The following is a 27,721-nucleotide window of genomic DNA, read 5'->3' as shown; positions in this document are numbered from 1 at the left end:
TAAAATTTTGGACAGTACTGGGCTAAAACATCTTGAGTGAGCACACTCATATATTATAGTGTTAATTTGGCTCTCCTAGAACTGAAAGGTTCACAATGTCCAAGAAAGTGAAGCTATGAATGTCTGATGATTATATCTTGGGCCCGTTTATACTTGTCATTTAATGTGTCTCATATCTGGATAAACTCCAGATTAAGATTTATATTTCCTGTTGCTCTTGTGAGGGAGAAATTAGGTCTTTTAACATGAAAGTGACGACACACACAGAAAAGGATCTTGATATCCATTGATTTATAATTGAATGAAAAAAAAGGTTTAGGAAAGGATACTTGACACAAATTAAAGCACAGTCAGGTTATATATTTGTAGCTAATCAACAGAGAAAAAAATCATTCACAAAGATCATATTGTAAGTATTTGATTGCAATATATTGAATAATAAGCTGTCAAATTGATCAGGTATGAGAAATATTCAGCCTGGCAATGCTGCTGGATCAAACATACGCTGGTCTCACAACAAAGCGGTAGGTGTACTGGTCATCAGGACAAGGATAGGCCAGAACCTGGGTACTGTTCACAGCGATATGAGCCAGGTTGACTTTGAAGTCCTGAACCTGACAGATGTACTTGCCTTGGCACATCATCAGGAGCCGGTTACGAAAGAGGATGTTGTTCTGGGAAAGGTGGTTTTGGGGAGCCAGCCTTGCCACAGGGAATGACTCGCATGTCAGACCTTTGTTTGAACACTCACGTTTGTTCTTGAAGACATTTGCCTCCCACCGAATCTTTTTGTCCTTAAAGATCATGCTGTTGTGGACAGGTGTGCTGAATGACTTGGTTGCGGCTTGACTATATGGACTGGCGGTGGGATAAATATAACCATAGTCATAGCCATAACCATAGCCATGCTGCCTCCTACGGTTGTATGAAGATGGATAATGGGTACGGACTGGTTCTGTGTCCTTGGGACGTTCCACTGTAGTGCTCCATGGGTCAGAAGTGTAGATCCTAGGCTGGTAATCATCATCTTCTTTGTTGAAATTTGGGTTGGTCTGAAGATTGTTGAAGAGCAGAACATTAAACTGAAGTGCTTTCAACATGTTCTCACGATACATATTCTTATGGGTGCTGTAGAGTGACGAGTTGGACTCCAACTCATACAGTGTCTCAGCAGGGATCATAGGGAAACGAATGTGGCTCAACAGGTCAGCCTGGGTTTCCAAACTGGTTGAGTTGTCCTTCTCCAGAATCCAGCTCTCCACAGTCTGAAGCAGAAAATATTCATTTGGCACCACCAGGTCTGAGCGTGCTAAAAGAGCTCCAATGACCTCCACAGGGAGGTGTGGCCAAGCAGGGGACCTGGTCAGGTTTTGGTAGTTCCAGGCCAGGTACTGGATACAGTTCTCCTGGAGGACCAAGTCCCCAGTTTCCACTGCATATTTGTGAAGGGATAGCTGGGTATGAAATGAGGTGTCCTCTGGGAGGATTTTGGTGAACAGCCGGCCTGTGTCCTCCATCAGCTGCTTCACCCCAAACTTTGAGGCCATTGAATGGATGCACTGCACAGAGGAGAAGGTCACATCTATCTTGTGGGTGTAAAGGTACCTGTCAAGAACCAAATTGTAGAATATGAAGAAGATGTTTTCCATTTATTTTGCTGACAAAAACTGTAATTAATATATTATCTGTGGTCACCAAGTATTTCTATTTACATACTCACAAAACACCTAAAATCAAATTGAATTCAGTATCTTGAAGCAATACATGTCATAGCTGTTTCAATAAATTATATAAAATAATGTGGTGCTGCACAATCTCCCACAGTGGCAGGACTACAATCCTATGTGTACCTAATGAAGGAGGTGAAATGTGGTTGGCAAGACTGGTCGACGTTGACCGTGACACTAGTCATCCCCTTTGAAGTATTGAAGAGTGGGAATTGTGAGAGAATCATTTTGTGTGCACAGATCGTTGTCCCAAGCATCTCTGAGGTTCCATCCTCCTGTTTGTTTCCAGTGGTACTCTGGACTGTGATCTGGAAGTCGCAGCCATCCCCACTGTCAAAGATTTGGCCGAGGTCACCAGACAGACTGATACTGTGGTCCAGAGAGTGTGTAGAATTATTGATGGTCACATTTGTGCCTGGAATCACAAATCATCATTGGGATAAGCACTTGATAGAAAATGTGCATGAAGGGTGGTAAGCAGTGATCATCAACTTTATTTCTACTGAATCAGATGGAGTTATGTGTTCTGTATAAAGGCTCTGTTTGTCTTGTAAGAGTTTAAATACCTACCTGAGTCACAAATAACTCCAACATCCTCTTTGTGGGTGCAGTCAGTCACTCCCCAGCCTTTGAAATCACAAGTAATCAGATGGTTCTCTGTGCCTTTACATGTGATATCATCCAGCCAAATAGGTCCAGATGCTATGATGTAAAATTAAAGGGTGTGTTAATTTTTGTGGCAAAAACACATTAAACAGAGCCCATTCAGAGGTCTGAATTTGTGGCATTAGTATGTTAAACCTCAAATCACAACTCTTCAGTCATTACAAATGTTTCACTGCCCTCTGGTGGGGGATAAATGGAAGTAGCAGGCACCTTGTCCGTACTCCTTCCCTACGACAACAGATTTGGCTCCAGGGAAGTGGAGCTGACGACACACCACCTGGGCCTCAGCCATGTCCCAGCCATCATCACACACTGTTCCCCATTTCCCATCATGGTAGATCTCCACACGGCCCTCTGAAGCGCTCTGAGAGCCAAACAGCCTCACATCACCTTCCTGTGCATCAGATGTCCTCTCTGTATGTGATCACAGGTGTAGGATATTAGACTATGATAGTACAGAGGTCATCCAGACGTCCAGGTAATCTACATTCTGTGTTGAATGAGCAGGGTCAAATCATATTTGCAAAAGCATATAATACAGACACTGCACAGTATACAGTTATACGTTAATAATAATAATAATAATAATAATTGAGACTGTTTTCCTCCCCATGAATTACTTTCGTGGCAACGTCATTAACATTTTATTAGTTGTCACATAAATAAGATGTACTTTTGTTGACTTACTGAACAGGTTAAATTTGAGTGCACTTCCAGAGACATGAAGAAGTAGCAGAAGCCACAGAGTGTGTATGTTTCGATGTATCAGCATTTCCAACCACCAGTTTAGGACTCTGACACAGATAATGACAAAAAGCAGACGAGAGAGATATTTGATCTTAATCAAGAGTAACAAAGAAACAAAGTGTACTTTTGCTTTTTGAATAAAAATCAGTCCATTTATTGATTTTAAGAGTGAATACAAAACCACCATAGCTTTTGCCTTTACATTATTGTTTTCATCAAGATGGATTGCAGTTTTTTTTAACTGATGCAATCCTCTAAACTTGAAACTGACTTTGCTGAATCTGTGCATTAAAAATTGAAGGTCAAAGTTAAAAAGCAAAATTTACATATACTGTAATGAAGCCACATTACCTTCCTCCCTCTGGCTATTAAGTCCTGTTGTCCTCAAATGTGCCTCTCCCTTTTGAAGTCTGCAACACGAATCTCACTGCTTTTATGCTAAACACAGTGGGGTTCACTTCTGTATTCCTGCTGCTTTCCCTGAGTTTCTTTTCACAATAAAGCAGAAAACCTGGTCGTTGCGCAACTGTTTTTGGTCCGCTCGAAACTTGTTTGAGGACAATGTCAATATTATGTTTAACTGGTTTTGTAGAGACATGCACATATGAGCTACATGACAAGACTCAGCAAATAGTGATCAAAATTTTACTCAGACGGCCCCCTAAAAAAATTACATACAGTAAAATTCAATTTTCACCAAAATGTCCTTCAAATAATGTTTTATGAAGAATAAAAACAAACTTTTAGTTATCCTACTGAAAATTGCAGGTTTGGCTTGTACAGAGTGATGTTGCTTTACTATGGAGCAGAGGATAAAAACAAACCTTTGACCTGTTGAGAGTGTATAGTATGTGCATGGAAATCACAGTCTTATAAATCTATCTTTTGTACATTCATTATAAGAAAGGCTACAGTACTGTTGAGGGCCACACTTGGTCTGAGAAGAAGAAGATCCATCTCAAGACATGCTGGCATTGTTTGACTGGCACTTTCTCAACACCCAAAACAGGACCATATTTTACAGTCTCAGACCATAGTTCTTCTCTTTGTAGTGAAGATGATCCTTTGAGGGCTGGAGTTATGTCTTTCATAAACTCAATAAGGAAGCAGCAAGTAGAGTAACTTCAACAGTGAGTGGATTGTAAACAAAATAGAACCACAGTGCAGTGGCCTCAAGAACAAGCCCTCTAAATGAACTCCAAGCCCTCATATTTCACATCACCAATCTTGGTTTCAGGTAGAAGGATGCGTCCATCAAGTGTAAACGCCATGATGTATGTGGCAATCTTTCCCGCATCTTCTTCTGACTTGAGTGCCAGAATGATCTGGTCGTCCGTGTTGGGGACAAACTTGAAGGAGGAGAAACCGTGAGTGGGGTTGAGCGAACCCACTTGACTCACGGTGATGTCTTTGAAATCTGGTGAGCAGCTGAGAACGAGGTTCGTGCCACGCCGCTCGTCTGCCGTCTCCTCATAACGCTCCTTGCTGGCGCGGCGAGGGAGGAAAAACCAGCGCTGCAGTGTGTCGCTCCACGCTGCTGACTCATGAATGAGATAACCTGCGGAAATCCAAAGGAATATGGCGAAGAGTAAAGCAAAGAGAAAAAAATGGTACCAACAGCAGTCGTTAGTGAGACCAGATTTACATCCTCACCTGGAGGCTCTATTCCTGCAGCAGACTTCAGTGATTTGTACTTTGGAACCCAGTTCTCATGGTGCACATCCCCTCTGAAGCCTACTACTTTCACCCACTCTGGGTTGTTGTTGACAAACTCGCCTTCAGTGGTGGTCCACTCCTTCCCCAGTCCACCAACATACAGGTGCTCATCCTTCACTGCAAGCCACTCTGCTTTGAACCCTGTCAGGAGAAATTTTAGAAAGCACTGTTTCAATCTGGTGCTCAGGAACCTGTGAATTATGGCATATATGAGACTAGGGTAACACCAACCTTTGGCAACACTGCCATCACCGTCAGGTAAGATGACCCAGGGCACAGCCTTGTCACCGTCAATGTGGTAGATGATGCCCGTCCTGTCATCGACGCTGTAAAGCTTCCCGTTGAACACCAAAAGCTCAGACAGCTCCATACCCCTGCCCTTCTCCGCTAGATGGCTTTCCAGCACCACCCTGTCCACATCCCATTCAACCGCTACCTTGTCACCACTCTGGGACACCAACAGGTACCCACGCCGCATGTAGCTGAACCATGTCAGCTTCTTGTCACTACGAGAGCTTGTGTCCAGGTCGGCAATGACCCCAATGCGGTAGCGGGTGCCCTGCTGCGTGCGCTCCGGTGGACTGAGGGGGTAAGTGTCATTGTAATGGGAATCAGACTGCTGGGTGTCACCTCGGCTGGCTTTCCAGCTCTGTGAGCCATAGGAGCGGGATCGGAAGCCTGAGCCCCAGTGCATGAAGAGCAGCAGAAGAAAGGCCAGTGAGACGGCCACCACCACAATGGGCTTCCGCTTCAGGCGGAAACGAGGGTCAGTGGTGTTGGCCATGGAAGCCAACATGGGGAGGCCTCCGACAGAGATACGTAGAGTGTTCATAGGCTCATTCTGCTCCAGTCGAGTGAAGCCTGGGGGAGCAGGCATGGAGGACGGAGGACTGGAGTGACCTAGAGAAAAATCGAGAGAGACTGTAAGTCATGTCTATACATAGATCAAAAAAGGATGGCTCATGTTTTGTGCTGCCCTCTTTCATTCTATAATTGATTGAGTGACTAGTTGATAAATTTCAGTTTTTAGTAGTCTATAATAGCCAATAATCAAGGTCCCACCATAACACTGAAGGCAGGTACAATACGGAGCTGCAATACTTAGTTGATCAACAATTAAGCAACTATTTTGATAATCGAATAATCTTTTAGTCATTTTTCAAGCAAATGCTTGCTTCAAGGCTCTCAAATTTGAGAATTTGTTGCTTTTCTTGGTCTTACATTACTGTAAATTTAATATTTCAGGGTTTTGGACTGTTTGGACAGGTGTTTTTCGCCATTTCCTGATGTTTTATTGGCCAAATGATTAATCAATTAATCGTGAAAATAATCAGCGGATTAATCGATAATAAAAAATAATCGTTTGTTGAAGTTCTAGTACATTTTGGCCTCAAATTTCAACAGTAAAAGACTTAGGCTATATTGTCATAAGATTCATAAGGTTCCTTGAAAATCCTCTTTAAGAATCAATATTGAACTGTTTTAGTATGATTACTGTTCCTCGAATGCGGGTAACCATTCAGGTAATATATGATCATGTTTTAGCAGAATATTCCATGTAAAGTTGAGGTGTAGGGAAAGGCTGGAGTGGAAAGATACCGTTTCAGTTGGAAGAAAAGAGTTGTTACACCTGCTTTTCCTGTGAGCAAATACCAAAAGTAGACTGAAGGGCTTGGTCTAAATGTTCCTAAATCCTAAAACCTGTGCATTAGAAGGATCCACTTAAAATAACACCTGAGTAAGACACATAATTAGGCAGATACCTGGGCCTATCTGTAAGAAAATTATTTACCATAATGATATATTTAATTTAATTTGCAAACAAATCTTGGAACAATACAAGTTATCTAAAGACAAAGGCCTACAACCCAACCTAGAACATGACATTACTAATGACATTTACGCAATACATCTCAACTATAACCTACTCACATACTGTCCATAAGTCGAATCTCTTGGCCTCTAAATCAAATATTTGGTCCCGGATGCAGGCAGGTCCTTCATTCCAGCCTATAGTTGAAATATTATTTTAAATGTGGCAAAGAGCTCACATGAGACACTGTGAGTGTATGCCCAGTTAAGCATTATGTGACAAGAAGCAGGAAGTAGTCCGACTCTACCAGATTGAATGAATATCAGGTGGCCACAAGTGTGCCTTGTCAACGTGGAGACTGGGAGGGGCCCATTCAGTGACAATAAAGGGACGGCTGCTGTGAACAGGTAAATCTGAAATACAAAACCAGCCAGCTGACAGTCACAAATCACACCCCTGATTAGCTGCTGATGCTAGTGCTGAAACAATTTTTCAATTAATCGATTAGTCCGTGGGCAGAAAATTAATAACCAACAATTCTGTTAATCAATTAAGCAAAAATAACATACACTCACTAGTTCGAGCTTCTCCAATATGAAGATTTGCTTCTTTTGTCTGTTTTAATTAAATATCTTTGGGTTTGGACTGTTGTTCAAACATAACAAGATATTTGAAGACCTCATCTTGTACTCTGGGCACTTGTGATGGGCATTTTTCACCATTTTTAACATTTTTTAAACTAAACAATTAGCTCATTTAAAATATATATATATATTTTAAAATCAACAGATTAATGTCATATATAACACTTTTTCACTTGATGGCCTGTTTAGTCAAGAGCTGAGACAAAATTAAATTAATGACAATTTTGAAGCATTTTAAAACAAGAATGTCAAACATTTGATGTTTCCAGCTTCTTAAATGTACAAAGTTGCTGGTTTACATTACAGTAAATTGAATATATTTGAGTTTTGGACTGTGAGTCAGACAAAATAAGACATCTGAAGATGTTACTCTGGGCTCTAGGAAATTGCGATGCACATTTTTCAATATTTCCAATGCTTAATAGACCAAATGATTTAGATATCAATCAAGAAAATAATCAGCAGATTAATGGATAATGAAAATAATCCTCTGTTGCTCTCTCATCTAATCTATTCAGTTAAATTTATATTTAACTTTATATAACTGACAAAAGGCAAGCTAAGAAGTAGATACTTAAGTTTAGCAAATGAAGAGGTGAACAACAAACACACTTCACAAGCACATAATACAGAAAATGTGATGCCACAAGCAGAAAAAGTCTCACAATGACAACATATTCCAAACACAGCAAAACTAGTAAGACAGTTTACTGATGCTTGCAGCCCTACAAACTCATGTGACCTCTGAGTTAAATCAAGGAAATCAACAAAACCTTGAAGCACTGCAAAGCAAATGTGTTGTGAGCCGTCTGTTGTTCTCTACGCTTGGAGGGACACCACCAGGCTCACTGGAGTAGAAATTTTGTGTAATCTACTATAAACCAAATTCCAGGGACCTCTAAACTCAGCCTCAGGAGCCTAAACATGGCTGCATTTCTCTGAAAAGGAGAGCAGGAGCTGAAAGACTCTTTCATAAGAGGGCCCTGAGCCAAACAGCAGTCCATTATGGCAGCAACATCAGGGCTGCACTCTGAGGCAAGAAAACTACTGTTTGCTCTCTGAAACACACCAACAAGTGGCTGACGCTAATTAACTTAAAACACTGTTTTTTTATGCAACAGATTTTGATTTTGTCCAGATCACCTTCACTGAAACACAGGAGTTGAACATCTTACCCCTCCGTCTCCTCCTGCCAGAGCGCTGAACTTGCGTCATCAAATTTACCTCGCTGTCCTACAGCAGACCTCAACACTTTGTCCTGAGCTCTAAACTTTATTTCTGCTCGCTTGCAACCATGACTAAGGGTTGTTACAATGGTGGTGAACTTTGACTACACTTGGAGGATTATGATCCAGTCCAAAGGGGCAAACCCTTGCAGGAGGCCAAAACAGTTACATAGTAACCTTTGAATGGCCAGGTACCAGAGGTTAGGAAAACATTTATTACCTGCACAATTACACTATCTATGTGAATGTGAAAATCTACAAATCTGGCAAGCTGAATAGAAGTTAAAAACAAACCTATAGTGACAACAATAACTTAGATCCACAGCAGAAGTGCTGCTGTGATGCAATTAGTCTGAGGCCAGAGATAAGCCTGATTACAACAGCAGAGCAGTTACACACTCAACAGGGAAGCTATAGGGACCCCAACGTACCATTTGTTAATAAATGATTTAACTGTCAGTCTGTCTGGGCTTGAGTCCAAGAAGATGAAAAGTGCAGAAACTATTCGCATGAATTATGAATCAGTAAACAATGCCTGAGCCTCTCAGAGTGGTTCTGATTGAAAGAGTTTAATTTGACAAGTTCACACAATGAGAGGATGTAATATAAAAAGGTGATATGATGATATATAACATGAGACATTCGAAATCTGCCAACCATCAGAGATATTACAATGCAGTTTGTACCGAGGTAGCAATCAGTTTAATATTTCTGGTTGCACTGTAGTCCATGCATGTCAATGAGCAGGATCAACATAGCAACTACAATTATACATACTCTTGACAGAACATTTTATCCCATTTTAGCCCTGCGCAAAGCTAAATTCACTAATTCACTTAATTTGATTGATTAAACAATTGCTAGTATGGTCTATGAGATGTCAGAAAAAAGTGAAAATACCCATCACAAGTTCCTAAAGTCCAAGGTGATATCATCATTTGTCTGTCGGCACAAAACCCCAAAGAGATTCACTTTACTATCACACGAGACAAAGAAAAGCAGCAAATCCTCACAACTTTTAGCACTTAGTTTTTGATGAGCCAAACTGTTGCCAATTGACTTCCTGTCGATCACCAAAACGATTAATCAACAAAGTTTTAAAGCTAATGAATTATGAATTAGTTAACATGCCACGTCTCATCTTCTCAGTCATATTGCTCAATAACTTTGATGACATCATGTTCAACACCATGGCGACTGCTACACAATTCTGCATGAAGTCCTATCCATTTAGAGACCAACCAGACAAATCTTGTTGCATGCAAGTCTGTGGGTCCCTCATGTGAAAATTGTGAGAAGATTATCTGCTGAGCCCTTCGGTGACACCATAAAGGGTGACACCCTGGGGGGTGGGGGGAGTACGCTTCAAAGGAAACAGATCAAGGAGCCAGATATGTGTAAGGCCCATAAATAGCTCACTTGGTGCTGTAAGGCAGATTCTTAAACTTCAGCATGTCAAGGAACCCCCTAACAGATGTGCAAAGAGCTGATTTTAAGTGGGTTTGTCCAATGAGAAAAGCCTGAATTATACATGGATGCACAATATCGATGTTCAGGTGTTTCTTATTTAAATGCAGACCTTTGAGAACCAATTGCTGTGGTCTTTACATTGGAGCCCTCTGAGGCAAGTGCTGCTGCAGGGCATGATTGGGAGAGAGCATCCACACGTTGCTGTTTCCAGGCCTTTAACTGAAGTGAATGGTTAAGCAGATCACACTGTTGGAAAACTTAATATTTGCATTGTTTATATTATTAATCGCGATGATTTTAGATCACACACACACACACACACACACACAATCTGCATCTGTGTATCTGTGTATATGTGTGTGTGTGTGTGTGTGTGTGTGTGTGTGTGTGTGTGAGTGTGTGTGTGTTAGTTCATGTCCCTGTCTTGCCAGCAGCGCAGAGGTTAACCAAGATGCCATCACAAATGCGCGTTCAGAAACTAGCTACCCGACTTATTCCCGGACCCTGCTGTCCCTCTGTTGTCTTCGCACTCACCGCAAATGTCAGATCTTCAGCTCACAGTTTGCTGAAGGTTTGTAAGTCAGATGTCATTATTGTATCGCTTCCTGAATCCTTCCTCGGCTTCTTTTTCCACCGTTCTCCGTTTACCAGACAGCCGATCATTACTTCCTGTATCTGCTGATGACGACAGATCGCGCAGAGTGGATGCGAGAGAGTTTGTCAAACGCTGCCTTCACGTGCCCTCGGAAATATGAGTAGTACGTGGCAACACGGCACACTGCGTGGTCTGAATCTGCCTTCCTTTAACCAAGCTTACTCAGCCCATTACAATACAGAAGAAATATTAGTCCAGCATTAATTCAATTTTAACAGATATTTCTAGGTGAAAATATAACGTATCTTATTTACTTAATGTTATACTGCGGCTATATAAGAGGCAAAAAGAGGAAACTGTGTTAAAGGTTTAACAATCACAACGCAAATTTAACACACACTGCATTTGTATTTGTCAAAATGTCAGATATTCATTATTGCCAGCACTACTAATTCAAATAAATGCTTCATATAACTTAAGCAAAACTCACTCAATCTTTGAGGGCTTTTTAAATTTTATACTTATTTTTTTATTATGTATAGTACTTATTATTATTATTATTATTATTATTATTACTACTACTACTACTAGGCACTTTCAGCATTTCATTCCCATATTTTGTGATTTCACTTGATTGAATTGGGACCCAAGTAAAGTGAATTTAGTTCCTTTATATGTACAATGTGTTGGAATGACAATAAAACCTTAAAACGTTTTGGTTAAAAGTAAAACCAAATACATGACACTAAAGGTTATAGTGAATATTATTCCTTTTCCATTTTTATCCAGTTATTCTGCAGTCATTTTCATTGCTGTACACATAACCCCACACTTACTGTATGAACTCTCAATAACTCTGGTGCAATTAATTCATGCAACGTTGGTTATAATGTGAAACTATGCACATCAGTCATCTCTGTTTTGGTGCAGTTCTGTAAAGTGTGCATATAATGATGTCTTTAAAGCATTTCAGTGCTGTCTCCACAGTTTGCAAAGTTCTTACACATTTATCAACACAATCACTACTCAAATATTTGCCAAGGGAGCAGAACGTAGGCAGAGTCCTGTTCTTTCTTCAAAGGAGGATATAAATCATGGGCTGACCCAGAGGTTCAAAATGGGAACAGTTTTTATTGGCAAACCCTGTGTGATACAGAATACTGTACAAGGCACTCGAGTGGAGAATTATTGTGAAGCCATTGTGTATAACAGTAAGACTGCAACATGTGTAAAAAAGGTCCAACACCGTGAGAAAAACAAGGAGAAGCAAGAGGAAAAAAAGTAAAATTATTATGTGATTGTCATATAACAGGGCTGAGAGGATTAAGTAAGATAATAAATATGTCAATTTACCACAATATCACTCTTGAATTCTTGAAATCAAACCGTGGCTGAAATATTTGCTGAATTGAACTAAACTCAAGAAAGGCACATTCAACTTCTACAGAGGTAGCTGATATAAATGTATGGTTTTGCTACCTTAACAAAAAAGACACCCTTAAATACTAAACTAAGTTGTAGTAGTAGAAGATTTAAAACATGAAATTAACAATCTTAGATCAGATGATGGAAATTAACATTGTGTTTTTCAGTGCACAAAATCCATTTTCAGTGGTTGATTATTAAAAAAAACAAAAATAAGAAGATTACAGTAGTTACTGAAGGAACATTTTCGAAGCACCCACTGATTAAAAAAACATGGGTTTCTTGTGTCGCAAAAAACAAAGAACGTTAATCATTTCTGAGGAACTGTATTGCGAAATTACAGTTGTTGAACTGCTGTATATGAAAAAATGTACTAGACAGTAACACATTCATGAAAAAGAACAAAAAAAATAAAAAAAAATTAAAACTCAACTGTCCATTTAAGCAATGCAAAGCAGATTTCCCAGCAGCAAAGTAATCCTAACCTGTTTGTTGATTAGTGCTTAGATATTAAACTGCTCTCAAATTGAACTGAAACAAAAGAGGCACTGAAATAACTACACTTTTTTTTGGTACAAAGATAACAATTGCACAGTCATCCTCCAATTTCCAACACAAAAATATCTTCAGAATCAGCCTGCTGTGTGTGGCATTCTCAACAATGCAGCAAACATCCACCAAACTACTTACAACAATGAGACACACTAAAAACATATCAGTGCACCCAAAAATATGCAAACATGTTCTGCAGGAAGAAAATTTGGAGTGCAGGGAACAGTCCCGAGTTGCAAATGAACCATTGGCACACGTCTTTTATTTAAAAAAGAAAACTCCCCTGTCAGATTCATGAGTTTTGAATCTCAGTCCTTCAGTAAGCTGGCGGCTGGTACTCTCCGGGCTGCTCCTGACTGTGGGAGAAAGGTGACTGCTGGTAGCCCGTGGGGCCGCTGCTGGCGTACGGAGCTGGTGGGTACGGGGTGGTGTGGTCGTTGGCCGGGTCTCTGTACTCCTGGTCAAAGTCACTCACACCTTGGCGATATCGTCCATAAGCAAAGTAGGACAACAGACCCTGTTGAGAGAAGAACAGAGATTCAGCAGCCATATATAATGCAATTTAATACCTGTTTCACAAAAGTATGATGGAAAACCACCAGGACCAATATGGCCTACAATTATTTGTTAATATAATAAACACATTTTTTAAATGATTTCTAATAATACAATTAATTAAATTAATGCAACCTGGACACATAAGCAGCACAAAATGGAGGGATGGATTAACCACTGAAAAATGGTTAATTTATTAAGTTCATTTACAGTTTTGCTAAAATTGACACTTGCTGATTGTGAATGGATGAGCTTCCCAGCCACTTTAGCTATAGCTAGCAGACTCAAAGTCCACAAAAAAGGACTGAACATCTTCCTCCATGCACAAACCACTGTCACACCAGTCTCACTTGTAATTTATAGATGTCTCCTGATAGCCCCCAAACACATGCAAAAAAATAAATAATTAAATAAATAAATTACTTCCTACAACAGACAAGAAAAACATTCAAGTAAATATTCTTAAAACTAAATGAAATGCAAGACTTTTAAATACCTTCTAAAGCCTATTTTGAGGAAGCTGGATTCAGTACTTTAACACCTGCAGATATCTTGTCTGAATTGTTGAGCTGAGCTGTGTGTTATCAAATGACTGTTAGTCAAATGCCTGCCACACGACACTCACCCAGGTGATGATTGAGAAGAAAGAAAATGCCACGACAGCCCGGGCGGCGTCAGCAGCAACAGCGGAGGAGTCAGTGGTTTTGGACCACTGGTTGGCCAGGACACAGAAGCAGATGAACCACAGGAACGTCCAAGCCGCTGCCCCGCGTCGATTCAAAGCAGAGAAATGAACAGTCAGGATTAACATGAAATATGATGGCAGCTTTAACCTCAACTAGGTTACACTTCCTGTTTTTGGGCACATCTCTGTTATTTTAGTATGAAAAGACTACAGTGAAACCTGACTCTCACCTGAGAAGACCAAATCTCCAATAACAATGTATTTTCTATCCTTGGCGTTGCTGATCTGTGGGAAGTAGGCGTCCAGCATGAGGAAGATAACACAAGCCAAGAAGGCCAGGACACCGATTCCCACCCCGTAGTTGCAGGCGCTGTCATTTTCGTTGAACATGCACTTGGTCTCTTTCGTGGATGTCGGGTTAATGTAGCCCTCTGCTGTGATGGTTGCAAAGACCACGATGGAAAATAGCTGCATGAAAGGAAAAAAAAAAAAAGGGGGGGGGGGGGGGGGGTGGGGGGGTGTATGTGCATGTTTTAAGTCGAGCAGCTGTGAGGCAGCGTGATTCTTATCACATGATTCACATTAGAGGAAAGCTTTCACTATTTAAAAAAAAAAAAAAAATTTGAATTCATATTAAAACATCTCTCAAACCAGTTCAGACAAGTGGAACCCGACAGATGACGTTAGAAAAGTTTCAATTCCTGATTTGTTTTAACACTGTAAAATACAGCAACATCTTTTTGTGAAGGATCCTTGTTTCTGATCCACTTTTCACACTACAGCGGAGCTGAAACTATTTAAATGATTGTTACAGTTTGCACAAGAAAAAAAAAAGGCAAATATTGTCTAGTTCCAGCTACTCAGATGTGCAGATTTGCCTTTACTCTCTAAAGCTCGTCAGATAAAACAAGACATAAAACGTCAACTTGGGCTCCTAAAGACTTGTAATGTCCTTGTTTTTGGTTATTGGTTTTTTGACATTTCATGGACCATATGATTAATCAAGATAATATTTGACAGATTAATCAATAATGAAAAAAATAGTTAAAAGCAGCTTTACATTCACATTTCACTGATACTGGCATCTCTGCACTGATTATCTCAACTTAATTACATAGCTAATCATACTAATTTCTTTTCAATCCCTGAGGGACCTAGACTTCCATTTCTGACCTTTTGGTGCCTAACTCAGATGCTTCTATTCTTGTTTTTTTCAATATCTCAAACACAAATAAAGGTGACAGACATTTTGCTGTCAGGGCTCCTAGATTTTGAAAAGACTTGCCAGAGGAGATCAAAGATGCAAACTGTAATTTCTATTAAATCACTTAAAATATATATAGGTTTAATGTTTTAACTTAGTTTTGAGTTTTTGTCCTATTTCAAAGAAAGTGTTTTTTGAAAAGTGCTACATAAATGAAGCATATTGTCATTATTATTACTATATAATTCACTTTGCAAGAACGTTTACAACACAACAACTTAATCTAACTGACCTACATGCATTTTAGAACGACTGTCAAACCAGAAAAGGTTAAATTCCCGATCGTTTCTAACAGTTCAAACACTTCAGAAAAACAGAACAGCGTCCTCTCTGAGTTTTAAAAGGTCCTGGTCCAGTTTTAACACCAGACTAACCAACACAAATAAAGTTAAAGCCAAACATATCGTCTATCATCAGGTGGGGAAACTGGCAGTTACTGCGGTGACACAGCACTGGCCACGCTAGCTAACATTAGCTTATGTCAACAAGTGCTCAAGAAAATGCATCTTATTGGCGCTTGATTAAATATTTGTCACAGATTTCAAGCTAAACCGCAGTTTATGTCCGATGCTGGCAGTTCATTAAGCTAGCAGGACGTATCACTGGCTGATGTGTGTCGAGCCTGGCAGCTCACATCTGTTCACATAAAGTCGGTGTTGTGACAGCTGGCTAACAGTGATGCTAACGTTAACGTTTCCGTGGAGTCACTCACCCAACTCAGGCAGCGCAAAATGGTTTGAGGCTGTTTTACAAAGTTCTCTAAGTCAAAAGCACCGCCGGCCAACGAGGCCCCGTAAGCACTGCTCTGCATTTTTTTCTTTTTGTTTCAACACAGTCAAAACAGTTAAAAAACGAGCTGTATAACTCTTCCTGTCAGAGTTGACACAGTTTCGGTTTGTCTTAAAACTTCCTGAAAACTTTTCAAACACCGCCCCCACCGTGATGCGTTCAGGAGCTCCTAGTAAACTGCGGCTTCCCAGTTAAAGGACACGTTCACATTTTTTCCGGTCTGTCTTAAAGCAACAGTCAGGTGCCCATATGAACACTGAAAGAGGTTTTCCTCGCTGCAATCATTCCTGCTGTTCATACTGGCTATTAAAAGATCCCCTTCAAATGTGCTTTCAATGTAAGTGATGGTGTACACACAGTTGTTTTGTACAGAAATGCTTTCAGAAGTTTATCTGAAGCTTGTATGAGGCTTCAGCAGTCTGAGTTAGTCATATCAAGTGGATATTTGCCACATTTACAGTCTTTTTTAGCATCAAATTCCCTCTTTGTGTTTCCTCAGACAGTATTTCCTTGTTAAGCTGCAGTGGAAATATACCGACAAAAAGAGGAACTTTGGCACTAAAAAGACTAATGTTAAAAGATATTGACTAGATTTGACTCATTTGGACGACTGAGGTTTTATATTAACTTCAGATAAACTTTTAAATACATTTTTTGCATAGAAGAGAGCCCCCATCACTTGAGTCATAAGTGCATTATGAGGGTTCTTCTAATGATCAGTATGAACAGGAGGAATGTTTACAGCAAGAAAAACCTGTTTCAGTGTTTGTTTGGGCACCTGGCTGTTGTTTTAAGACATACTTTAACAATTGTGAACCTGTCCTTTAATGATACATCCAAAGAATACTACTACTACTACTACTACTACTACTACTAATAATAATAATAATAATAATAGTAATAATAATAATAATAATAATAATAATGAGTATAAATCAGACTTTATTTGCATAGCACTTTTCATACAAATACATTGTAACACAAAGTATTTTATACATTAAAAACAATACAATCCCCCCCATCTGTATTGTTCCCAATAAAGAATGTGAAGATGTAGTCTCACACTGTGTCATTAACAATACGCTTTCCAATTGCTTTTGTTTGGTCGCTATTCTAAAAGTATTTACTGGAAGTTTAAGTATGCTAGTATATCTGCATTGACGCAAGTTTGTAAATTTAATTTTGCAGTTCCTCACTATGACCACTGGAGGGGAGTGAACACCCATGATTATACATACAGAATTCAAGCTGTAGGCGTTTGATCAAATCCATATTTGTTTATTCCATATAGCATAATAAGTGTAACCAGGGAGTTTCTTTTCGGTTTATTTTCAATCTCTGCATATTCAAATTCTTTTAGTGACTCCCAGAGTACAGTTATATTTGTCATGTTTTGGTTTATTTCCCCAGGATCTAGGTTTTTTGTTGTTGTTGTGATGTCTTGTGTGTGCACTGACAGAATTTGTTAGTTATTGTTTGTTAAGACTTTGCTGTAGGAGACAGGTGAGATCTGGTTCAGCAAATTGATCCAACACTGATGCTAGTTTTATACACTGTTTTGACAAATTTAATGCAGTGTTGCAGTTTCTCACTGTGACCATGGAGGGCAGTGGACACTATAACTCCAACTTGCAGACACAATATATGACTTTTATGTTTGGTTAAAAATGACTGAATAGATTGAAACAGCAGCTGCTCAATTATTTACATATTTTTTGGAAAAATATACGTGATGTATTATTATTTATTTATTTATTTACTCATAGTACCAAATGGGTCTACCAGGCATGTCAGAGATGCTTAAATAATTGAGAGTTCAGTTGAGATGCAGGCAGATATTACTTTGTGCTAATTACAAATAAGGCACAGCTGTGTTGAGATAGACAGAGAGAGAGAGAGAGAGAGAGAGAGACAGACAGACAGACAGACAGAGAGAGAGAGAGAGAGACAGGAAGTGTGTATGGTGTCTTTTCATAGTTTGTCAATCTCTTTGTCTTTCATTTGCATTGCCTGTTTTATTTCTGTCACATAGTTCATTGGTGAGGAAGTTGTTGCTTTCCCAGAAGCACTGTGATACAGGTCAGAGGGTGAATTTCACAGGAAGAAAAACATCATTTTGTCAGAGTTTCATTGAGCAGCGGCTTCATATTGTAGAAGGATGAATAAAAGAAGTCAGTGTTCAAAGTCAGAAATGACCCACTGAGAGTGGCCCACTATGTGGCTAATGAAGACTGATCCTCTTGGAGATTTGTGTTTGCAGTACTCAGAGATCATTAAGGAACATGGCACACAGTGTGAGCTTCGATGTCAACATTTGCCAGACTGAATCAGACTATGAGTAAGTTATTATTTCAATTTTCTATTGGTTGTTTTCTTTAAGAGATGCTTTACTTTTGGTTCTACCTGTGCCTGCCTGTCATGTGCTGTGTATCTGTCTGCTGGGTGTCCTGGTGAATTTTATTGTAATTTTGTCTTTACAACATATTGTAGTTGTTTACCATGACATTGGAAGGCAAATGCTATTGCTATATTGTGTTACCAATAAACAAAATTGTATTTTTCTATGATATTCTTTTTACAATTTACATGCATCTTCTTGTGAACACTGAAAATCCCCCTTGCCTACAGCTAGTGTGCGGAACGACCAGTGCGTTTGTAGCTGCAATTTTCAGTGATTTGAGATTAATCTATCTTTACATGTGTTTTAGTGCTGCAACCAATGATTATTTTTCATTATCGAATAATTTTCTCAATTAATCAATTAGTTGTTTGGTCTATAAAATGTCAGAAAATGGTGAAAAATGTTTCCCAAAACACAAGCTCAAATGTCGTCTTTTGTCCTGACCAATGGTCCACAACTTAAAGATATTCAGTTTACTATCATAAGAACCAGAAAATATTCACATTTTTTTCATAAAGAATGACTGCAAAGGATTAGTCAATAATCAAAATAGTTGGCAATTGATTTAATAGTTGGCAACTAATTGATTAATCGACTAATGATTGCAGCTCTACATGTATTAGTGTAGTTTTTGCAACTTCTTGCACTTTGGTATTTGGAAATGGAGAACATTTAGAGATTCTCAAGGATCCAAATCGCTGTGGGAAATGTAGAATAATTCTGTGAAAAGAAAAAGCTCTGGAATTTAACCTACCATGGACAGCAATGATTAAAATATATAAAGTTGAGACACAAGTTCTCTTCATACATACTGCTTTCCAGATGGTGCAGAGTTGTAAGGGCTAAAGCTTTTGGGAGTCTTGGTCATGGTTTACTGTATTGGTTACTCTCCTGCAGGAACCTGAATGATGGTGAACCAGGCCAGTTGTCTCTCTGCGAGATGGTCAGAGAACCAGCAGCCAGCACCCAGAGGTGGTCTGAAACCCTGCAGATGGAAGTGTTTAGGGAATGCACAGGTACAATTACACGGCTGCCCCTTTACTGGAAACAAAGTCTTCTCATCATTTACAGTGAGGTGTCTAATTCCAATTATCTACAAATGCACAAGATTTACTTTCAATTCATCATCTTTCAGACAGCTGGCCAACAGCCAGCCACATGGCAGATGACGGAGAGGAGATCAACCCTCTGCAGAGGTACCGATGGTCAGCTGCCACAGTAAAGATCCTTTCTTCAATGCCCAGTCGCACTGTTGGTGAGATGAAATGTTTCTCGCTACTTTCGAAAAAGTTGTCACCAGGCGATACAATCTTTCTGTGGCTGTTAAAAATAAGACAAATGTCCAGAGAATAAAATAAGCTTGACTGTCTGTTGACAGGGCAAACTAGCACTACAGGCACTTCCAGGTGTGCAACACGCTCCTCTCAGCTACACAGACACCAGACCACATCCCAGGATACTTCCCACCACTCCAGACCAATCCAGGATGACTTTGTCCTTACAGATGTGGAAGAAATAAGTGGTGAAGGTAAAATAGCTCCAAACATTAGACAATTATTACTGTTGTTCAAGTGAGTCTTCCTGTTCTTCTCTCTACACTGAGCGTCAATGAGTCAATTTCTAGAATGTGGTTTTACAGAAAACGAGAAGGAGCAGTTGCTATCCAGGCTTCAAGGTCTCTCAGTGGCTGATAGCATGCGTAAGCTGCGAGCCATGCCACTTAGCCTCGCAGACAAGAAGGAGCTCAGGTACACATGGCACTGACAACAAGAAATGACCTCAGAATAAAAGCTATCGAAATTTTGGTAACTTATAGCGATGATGAACCTGATGTGCTCTCACCATCTCTGCAAGGTGTTTAAACTACCTCACCTCTTGTTTTATTAGGCAACTCGCTCTCAATGATGTAGCTGAAAGTTCATTCATCACCAGAAAGATTCCATACTACAGCAGTTTCAGAATGTACATTTCAAGGGTAAGTACAAACAGGAAAAAGTGTACATCAGTGTTTGCTGTGTCATCAGTGTTTGCTGTGTCATCAGTCACATGTTTCGCTTCCCTCAGACTTGGCGCCAATGCGTCTACAACTGCCTCCCCATCCTTGCGTCCCTCCGATTGTGGCACTCGCCCATGAAGCGACTGAGTGGGCGTTTTGGAACCGGAGTGCTCTCCTACTTCCTGTTTCTCCGAACCCTCATGCTGTTTAACCTCCTCCTCTTCTTCATCACCGGCCTATTTCTGGTGTTCCCTCAAGCCATCAACCCTCCTCAAAATGAGCGCCCTTACAACAAATTCACTGGTCTTGAGCTTCTCACAGGCAAGGTGAGATGTGGTCGATGTGTACTTCTTGTCCTTCTGTCTGTGGCACTTTCTTGAACAAGATCTCCCCTCCATCTGCTCTCCTGTCAGGGTTACTTCTCTCAGAGTCTGATGTTTTACGGCTACTACAGCGACACCAACATCACAATCATCATGCGCCAGACGGTGCCATACAGCATACCTGCAGCCTATTTCTTTACCATCACCATCGCCTTCTTCATTATCTGCATCATCCTGGTGCACAGGTCGGACAATAAATTCATTTTTTTATATGCATTCATGCTATTTTAGTCCGTATGCTGTGTGTTTTGTAACTTTTTTAATCTCCTGCAGCATATCCAAGTCCTTTGGGAGAAGTTTTCATGTCCTCAAGTCTAATGGGAATCTGGCGGTAAAGGTGTTCTGCTCCTGGGACTTTAAAGTCAGCAAGAAGACATATGTTAGACTGCAGTGTGAGAAAATCAGCACTCAGCTCAAAGTACGCAACCATTTAAGTATTCCATTAGACTCACTATATGTGAAACATTAGCATCCATGTGAGGGTGTAGACAAGTGTATTTTAAAGCAGATAATAATATACCATAGATGTTTCACACATTAACCTCAATATGCTACATGCTTGGTTACATTGTCACACTATCTCAGTTTTTGTGCAGTGGTGTTTACACAGGAAGTTTTTAATGATGCCTTTTCACACAATAAAACATGGTCCTCAAATGCACATTAAGACTAATGAAGGCCATTTTCTTATCAAGGAAGGATTTAAATGTATATTCCAAATATACAGCAGGTGATAGCAGATGTCAGCCTTGACAGGGTCGACAAACAATATGCACATTTGTGTTGTGTTTCAACTTATTGTGTAGGTCATTTAAATGCTTCTTGTGTAAGATTACAAATACTGCTCTTGCAACAGGAGCTGCTCTCAGAGATGATGAGTGGAGAAGATGAAGAGAGCAACATGGAGCGACTCCGCCGCATCTTTGTGCATCTGTCAGCATGGGCTGCCTGTATGGCCAGCATCGCCCTGGGCACCCTGACAGTCTATCATCTGTCAGAGAAAAAAAAGGTTAGAGAAAAATGTGCAACAACTGTTGTGCAACCACACATGGTAGATTTCATACGTATTTAAGCAGCTATTTACTTTTCTCAAGCATACCACGAAAATAACTCGGAAGAAGCACCTTCCCCCTGAGTTTGTTTACTTCTCCTTTTTCATTTCCTTGCAGAAGTTTTACATTTGCTTGTCAGCTCAAAAGAATCACTATGTGTGAGAATCTGAAACACCCTTTCAGTGTTTCATACCACTCTCCTGACACTTAATTTTTTTTCAACTGGTAACACTGCTGGGAAAACTAGTAACAAATGGTGCCAAGATTTATTTAAATTAAATAACATTATCAATAAGAGCTTTTAGACACAACGCACATAAGGTTCTTCTGCTGTAGAGTCTTCAACTTTTTTCACAGCAGACATTTAGACCTGCTGGTGAGACTAATAATATTAATAATTTTGCATTACAGCAGACTGTCACTGACACGTCTTCCACAGAAACTGAACTGCTGCCAGTGTCTGCAGTAGTGTCGGCCATTAACCTGTTACTCCCTGGACTCTTCAACCTATGTGCTTGGCTAGAGAAATATGACTCACCCAGTGTTCGTGTCTATGTCTCCATCTTCAGGTGAGGAAGAAGAAGTACAAAAAACATGATGAAGTTCAAACATGCAAAATGATAATAAGCAAAACACATTTTGAAGTGAAAGTGGACTTTAAATTGCAAAGCTGTGTAATTCCACATAATTTAGAACTACAAAACTACAAAAAGAACTACAAAAAACAAAACAACAACATTTTGTCATATTTTATCAGTAATATTTCAGCTTCAGTCATTTCTAAACCATTATCGAACAAAAGGTCTGGGAATTCATAGATGACTCGTGGTATTAGACTAAGCAGAGCTAGAGTTAGCTAAAGTGTAGGGCATATTTTAGAATAAAACTTTGTTATTTACTGATATATAACTTCACGCTAATACCGAAAACATTCTGTGAACTTTTAAACTGCACTAAAAACTATGTTTTCTTGTATATGTACCATGTAAATGTTTTCCTCAGTTATTATGTAGGCATTTTAATTTTTATAGATTTTGTTTTTAAGAAAAGTTTGGTACATGGCAACAAGTAGATTTTCACTTCATTTCAGTGGACATATGAAAATAAACAAATAAAAATAAGGAGCACATACAAAAGTGGAAGACCCAGTCAACAATGAAATGAGACATATTCCAAAAAAGATCCCAACAGCACAGACTCATAAGATGTTAATGCATAATAACTAAAGCAAATGCACAGTTTTGATATATATGGCATTTTAGATCTGTCCTCTAAACATAAATCAGGAGTTCACCCACGGTTTCCAAAACCTTGACCCAGAACGGTCTGATTGAAACACATTCCCATTTATTTGAAAATCTCCCACTTTATATTGTGCTTTCAGCACAAATTATCTTTCACCAGCTTAATTCTGTTAAGTCTTAATGTTGTGTGACAAGATTTGTAATGTTTTATAATCATTACCTATAAAATTGCCAGTGGATTTGTTGAAGATCCCCTCTAGACGCACTTTAAGACATAAAAATAATCTCCTTTTTATTAACAATGGTCTTTTTCACCAAAAATTTTTAAATTATCCAATTATCCTTCACCCCTATTGGAAATCCAGCATATGCAAATATTGTTCATTTCAAGTGTAAGTGCTGTGCATAAGATGTCTCCAATAGGAGGCCATTTTGCTGGCCTTCTGGTGTCAAACTCTACATGGAGAAGCTCAAACATGCAAATTAAGTGACAATAAGCAAAACACATTTTGGAGTGAAAATGGACTTTAAGTTGGAAAGCTGTGCAATTCCACATAATGTATTTCCTTTTTTTTTTTTTTTTTGAAATATTGGTTTTATCTTCTTGTTAGAGCTGTTGTCATAAAATGGAAAATTTCCTCCTTATTTTCTCAGGAACCTGTTGTTGAAAGTCAGTGTAATTGGAGTGCTGTGTTACCACTGGCTCGGGAGAATTGCGGTGGAACCAGAAAATCATGGCCTACAGGTTACAAGCATCCACATATTTGAAAGTCATAATTAGTGGTGGCACGACACTGACATTGTGTAATGTCCATCATTACTAAAATAATACCTTTAGGACAGAATAAGTAACTGGATGTTTGGATGTGATCTATTTATCTAACCTTATTGGGGATGTGACACAACCCTAAGTCCACTTATTGTGCTTATGTTGTCCACAGTGTTGGGAGAGCTTTGTGGGGCGAGAGCTATATCGCTTGCTTCTGATGGACTTCATCTTCACGGTGCTTTACACTTTTTTGGGAGAGTTCCTGTGGAGGCAAGTTGTCAGATCATGTAACTTGATTCTGCTGTTTACTGTTGATAAAACTGACTGTTAAGCCACAATACTGAATACCGACGTGGCATCTTCCATTCAGGCTCTTTTCCAAGCACGTGTTGAAAAGGAACAGGAAGCCAGTGTTTGACATTGCTCGTAATGTGCTGGAGCTCATATATGGGCAGACCCTCACTTGGTAATTACACAGCATTACATCACATCTTTGAATACCATCGCTTAGTTAACACACACACACACACACACAAAAAAGTGAATTAAACATTAATGGTTTTCTGTTTTTCCTAGGATTGGGGTTCTGTTCGCACCATTGCTTCCTGCCATCCAGATCATAAAACTGTTTGTGCTGTTTTACATGAGGAAGGTTGGTACAGCAGATGTTTCCACTACTTTTCAACTTCTACTTTCATAAAGTGTGTCTGGATTGCATGACAAACTGAATGTTCTTTCTCTGGTTTCTTCCTCAGGACAGTCTGTTGCTCAACTGTCAGGCCTCAAGTAAGCCCTGGAGGGCCAGTCAAATGACAACATTATTCATCTCTCTTTTGTTCTTCCCCTCATTTCTTGGTGCTGTCACGGTTGTCACATATACAATTTGGAAGTGAGTGGAACAAACAGCCTCTCTCTTGCTGACTGACTTGACTCTGACTGACTGATGCTCACAAGCATTTTCTACACCAAAAGGCATCCACATCCCAAGACACATGAATAGACTTCTAAAAACATGCTGACAGTCTCTCGTTGCATTCCAAGAATATTTACCATTTTGTAACCTAGAATGTAGAATTTAAATTACAACAATGACTGTGAGGTTAAAAGTGTCAAATTCAGTTTAATTTGAGGGTGTTTGCATCAATATTGTGAAGGGTGTAGGAGTTGTAGCCCACCGTTTTGGTGCTGTAAATATTCACATATCTGTATCAATCCACAGCTATGGAGCCTAGGAAGGGCCATGGAGGAAAAAAAAACTAATTTGTGCTCTTGTTTCAATAATTTGGGCCTTCGATTTAATAATTTGTGCCCACGGATTACTTAATTAGTGCTCTCGATTTATCTATTTTGCTTGTTCTTCTCTTGTAGAGGGTACCAAATGCATTCAGTCAGCCAGAAGTTTGAAAAAAGCAATGAAGAGGTGTGCAAGTGACATGCCTTAAAGGGAAACGTCTTCTTCGTTTCTTTCTTCAAACTCCAAGCTAACTGAAAGCATTTGGTGCCCTCTACAAGAGGGGAACAGGCAAAATAGATAAATCGAGAGCAATAATTTAAGACCCCCTCCAGACTTGTATTGAGACAATAGTGCGTGTCTGATATGGTTTTTCCACAAAAAAAAGTTTAACTACCATGTTAAAATGCTTAAAATGGCATCTACTCATGCCAAGTCATTAAAAATTGCAGAATCTATGAATATTCAAATATGTTTCATTTCAGAAGTTTAACTTCTGGACACAAGATGTCTCTTTCTTTAGTGTAACACCAATTCTCAGTGTATGTGCACTGGAAGCTTCAAGTTTCCCCATCACACTTGTGTAAGTTGCATACTGGACCATGATAGGCTCCAAATGAGTTGTGATGTCACAAATCATGCTCATGGAGACACCCCTAAAAATCAGATCTTTAATGAGCACAGAGAAACATTCTACTTTGAGCAGATGAATGTGAAAAAAGCCCTCTGGTGTCGAACTCTGCACATACATATTTTTGAGTGAAGGGGGACTTTAAGTAATCTGTGTGAATGAATTACCAGTATTAAATTGAGAGCATGAATTAGGTTGTTTTTTTTTCCTCAGTGGCCCCTCCTGGGCTCTGTACACAGCTGAAAGTAGTCCCCAACAAATGCAGTATCTGTTCCTCTTAGAATAATATTTTCTTCAAACAGCAGTGCCAAGTTGTTTAAGAAAATTACTTTGTCTCTTTTAAAAATGAAATTATATATATTTCAGAGCCGGATTAAACAAATGAGATGTAATTGTAAGCTTTAGAGATGCTGTTAGGAGGATTCTGTAGCTTTTGGACAGAGCTAGTCCAGCTGTTTCCCCCAGTTTCCAGTCTTTGTTCTAAGCTAACAGTCTGTGCACAGTAGCTTCATATTTACTATACAGACGTGAGCAGTGTCAATCCTCTAAACTAACTCTCATAAGAAAACAAATAAGTGTATCTCCCGAAATGTCAAACTATTCCTTTAAAGATGTCTTCACTAGAAACAAATGAGCCTGAGTGCCATAAATAGGGCAGGGAAGTCGGAAAATATTGCAAGTCTGACTTCTTTTATGGGATTTGTTGACACTATGAAAAATATAAAATGTTTGCCAACATCAGCCTTTTTTTTCCATTCTGAAATCCAATGTGCTGGAGCTTGGAGCCTGAACAGCAGAAAAGGTGTCACAAATTCTTACAGACTGCACTCCATCTGTTTGTCGTCCACAGGATTAAACCCTCATCAGGTTGTGGCCCTTTCAGGAATAATACCATGTTTGAGTCGGTGGGGGTGTGGGCCAAACAGATGCAGGACACTCATCCAGTCCTGACGTGGCTCAACTGGATTTACAGATATCTAGTGGATAACCCACTTTTGTTATTCCTCGCCAGTGGAGTTTTTCTGTGAGTGGTGACATGATCACCCAAAATTTTTAAACAACCTGCCTAATTTTCACAATATTTCACAATCAGCTTCTCCTTATCAAGAGCTTGCCATTAAGAGTCACCATTATATCATTGTATCTAAGATGTAGAATGTATTTTGGCAGTTATTTTATTAACAAATTGTTTACCTCATTTAAATCTTTTGGAGTTGTGAGCTACCTGTGTGAATGTTGTTTAGGCGCTTTAAATTTGAATTGATCCCTCATGCTTTTTTATTTTTCAGAATGGTGATATACATTCACTCTCAAGTTGTCGATGGCCAAAGGAGAATCATCAGTCTGTTAGAGAAGCAAATTGAAAATGTATGCATAATCAAACTTTTTTTTTTTTTCTAATCACTGGTATGTGTACAGTATGTGGATAGTGATTTTATATTTCTTGTATACAGGAGGGTAAGGACAAAAAGTTCCTCATCACCAAACTGCAAGACATAAATGAACAGAGTAGTCCGGTTTCTCCTCATCAATAAGGTGCGTAGTCTGAGTGCTGTATATCCTCATTGTATAACATATCATGTACAACATATCATCTTTATTTTTCCTCACCGTTTTCATGAGTTCACTTAATGATCTGCATTTGCGTGAGCACTGTCTTCCATATAAAATGTTTTCCTGCTTTTAACAGCAACACACTGAAGAAATGGCAAGATATCATCTCATCAACAACACATATCTTAGTGTTGATATAATCATCAATGCCAAGATAGCTATCAGCACCATCAGGAATGTCACGTACAAGGTACAAAGAGAATGAAAGTGGAAGAAAAAACAGTTACAGTAAAAAAAATAAATAAAAGTGTTCAAATACATTCTATGATGTTTGTGAGTCCTTAATGTGCTGGATGAACACAAAACTAAATCACTGGACTGTTAGCGCCATAATGGAGTCATTTATCCTTATTTATACATAGAGCTCTTATTGTATGTCAGGATGTTAGTTTTTTTTAAATTTTGCAGTTATTTTTTAGAATCTATGTTGAATGTAAAAGCAAATGTGTAAGTTTATGTATAAGGATCTTGAATGTGTTGTATTGAAAGATAAAATAAATTTTTTTGTGAATGTGTCTATCACTGA

General features: G+C 39.2%; 4 protein-coding genes across 6 annotated transcripts; 1 reads left to right on the top strand and 3 right to left on the bottom strand.

Moving 5' to 3' along the window:
* Nucleotides 1–274: 274 nt before the first annotated feature.
* LOC121884763 (galectin-3-binding protein A-like) lies at nt 275–3,577 on the bottom strand. Its single transcript, XM_042393752.1, has 6 exons — nt 3,492–3,577; nt 3,081–3,187; nt 2,604–2,807; nt 2,298–2,429; nt 1,851–2,142; nt 275–1,605 (listed from the first exon to the last, which is right to left on the bottom strand). Exons 2-6 carry the CDS (start codon nt 3,163–3,165, stop codon nt 495–497), a joined length of 1,824 nt encoding a protein of 607 aa, XP_042249686.1. The 5' UTR covers nt 3,166–3,187; nt 3,492–3,577; the 3' UTR covers nt 275–494.
* cant1a (calcium activated nucleotidase 1a) lies at nt 3,262–10,707 on the bottom strand. Its single transcript, XM_042393753.1, has 4 exons — nt 10,544–10,707; nt 5,088–5,756; nt 4,794–4,997; nt 3,262–4,698 (listed from the first exon to the last, which is right to left on the bottom strand). Exons 2-4 carry the CDS (start codon nt 5,731–5,733, stop codon nt 4,328–4,330), a joined length of 1,221 nt encoding a protein of 406 aa, XP_042249687.1. The 5' UTR covers nt 5,734–5,756; nt 10,544–10,707; the 3' UTR covers nt 3,262–4,327.
* Nucleotides 10,708–11,715: 1,008 nt separating this feature from the next.
* syngr2a (synaptogyrin 2a) lies at nt 11,716–16,017 on the bottom strand. The gene is made up of 4 exons (XM_042393145.1): nt 15,798–16,017; nt 14,052–14,289; nt 13,762–13,898; nt 11,716–13,098 (listed from the first exon to the last, which is right to left on the bottom strand). Exons 1-4 carry the CDS (start codon nt 15,894–15,896, stop codon nt 12,898–12,900), a joined length of 675 nt encoding a protein of 224 aa, XP_042249079.1. The 5' UTR covers nt 15,897–16,017; the 3' UTR covers nt 11,716–12,897.
* Nucleotides 16,018–17,778: 1,761 nt separating this feature from the next.
* On the top strand, nt 17,779–27,455 carry LOC121884368 (transmembrane channel-like protein 6). 3 transcript variants are annotated; one of them, XM_042393143.1, is made up of 20 exons: nt 17,779–18,212; nt 19,173–19,291; nt 19,411–19,530; nt 19,654–19,803; nt 19,900–20,023; nt 20,163–20,250; nt 20,340–20,597; nt 20,685–20,839; nt 20,928–21,072; nt 21,511–21,663; nt 22,121–22,275; nt 23,605–23,695; nt 23,892–23,989; nt 24,090–24,185; nt 24,296–24,371; nt 24,475–24,608; nt 26,432–26,605; nt 26,871–26,949; nt 27,036–27,117; nt 27,272–27,455. In XM_042393143.1, exons 1-19 carry the CDS (start codon nt 18,157–18,159, stop codon nt 27,114–27,116), a joined length of 2,352 nt encoding a protein of 783 aa, XP_042249077.1. In that variant the 5' UTR covers nt 17,779–18,156; the 3' UTR covers nt 27,117; nt 27,272–27,455. The 3 variants fall into 3 exon arrangements, with proteins under 3 accessions (XP_042249077.1, XP_042249078.1, XP_042249076.1); XM_042393144.1 differs by having other exon boundaries at nt 17,780–18,212; nt 19,915–20,023; nt 22,118–22,275; XM_042393142.1 differs by having other exon boundaries at nt 17,780–18,212; nt 22,118–22,275.
* Nucleotides 27,456–27,721: the final 266 nt, after the last annotated feature.

This window comes from Thunnus maccoyii, chromosome 18 (genome assembly GCF_910596095.1).
Source record: "Thunnus maccoyii chromosome 18, fThuMac1.1, whole genome shotgun sequence".
Taxonomy (NCBI): Eukaryota; Metazoa; Chordata; class Actinopteri; order Scombriformes; family Scombridae; genus Thunnus; species Thunnus maccoyii.
Note: the sequence above shows the minus strand (reverse complement) of the source record. Positions and strands in the feature narration are given on the sequence as shown.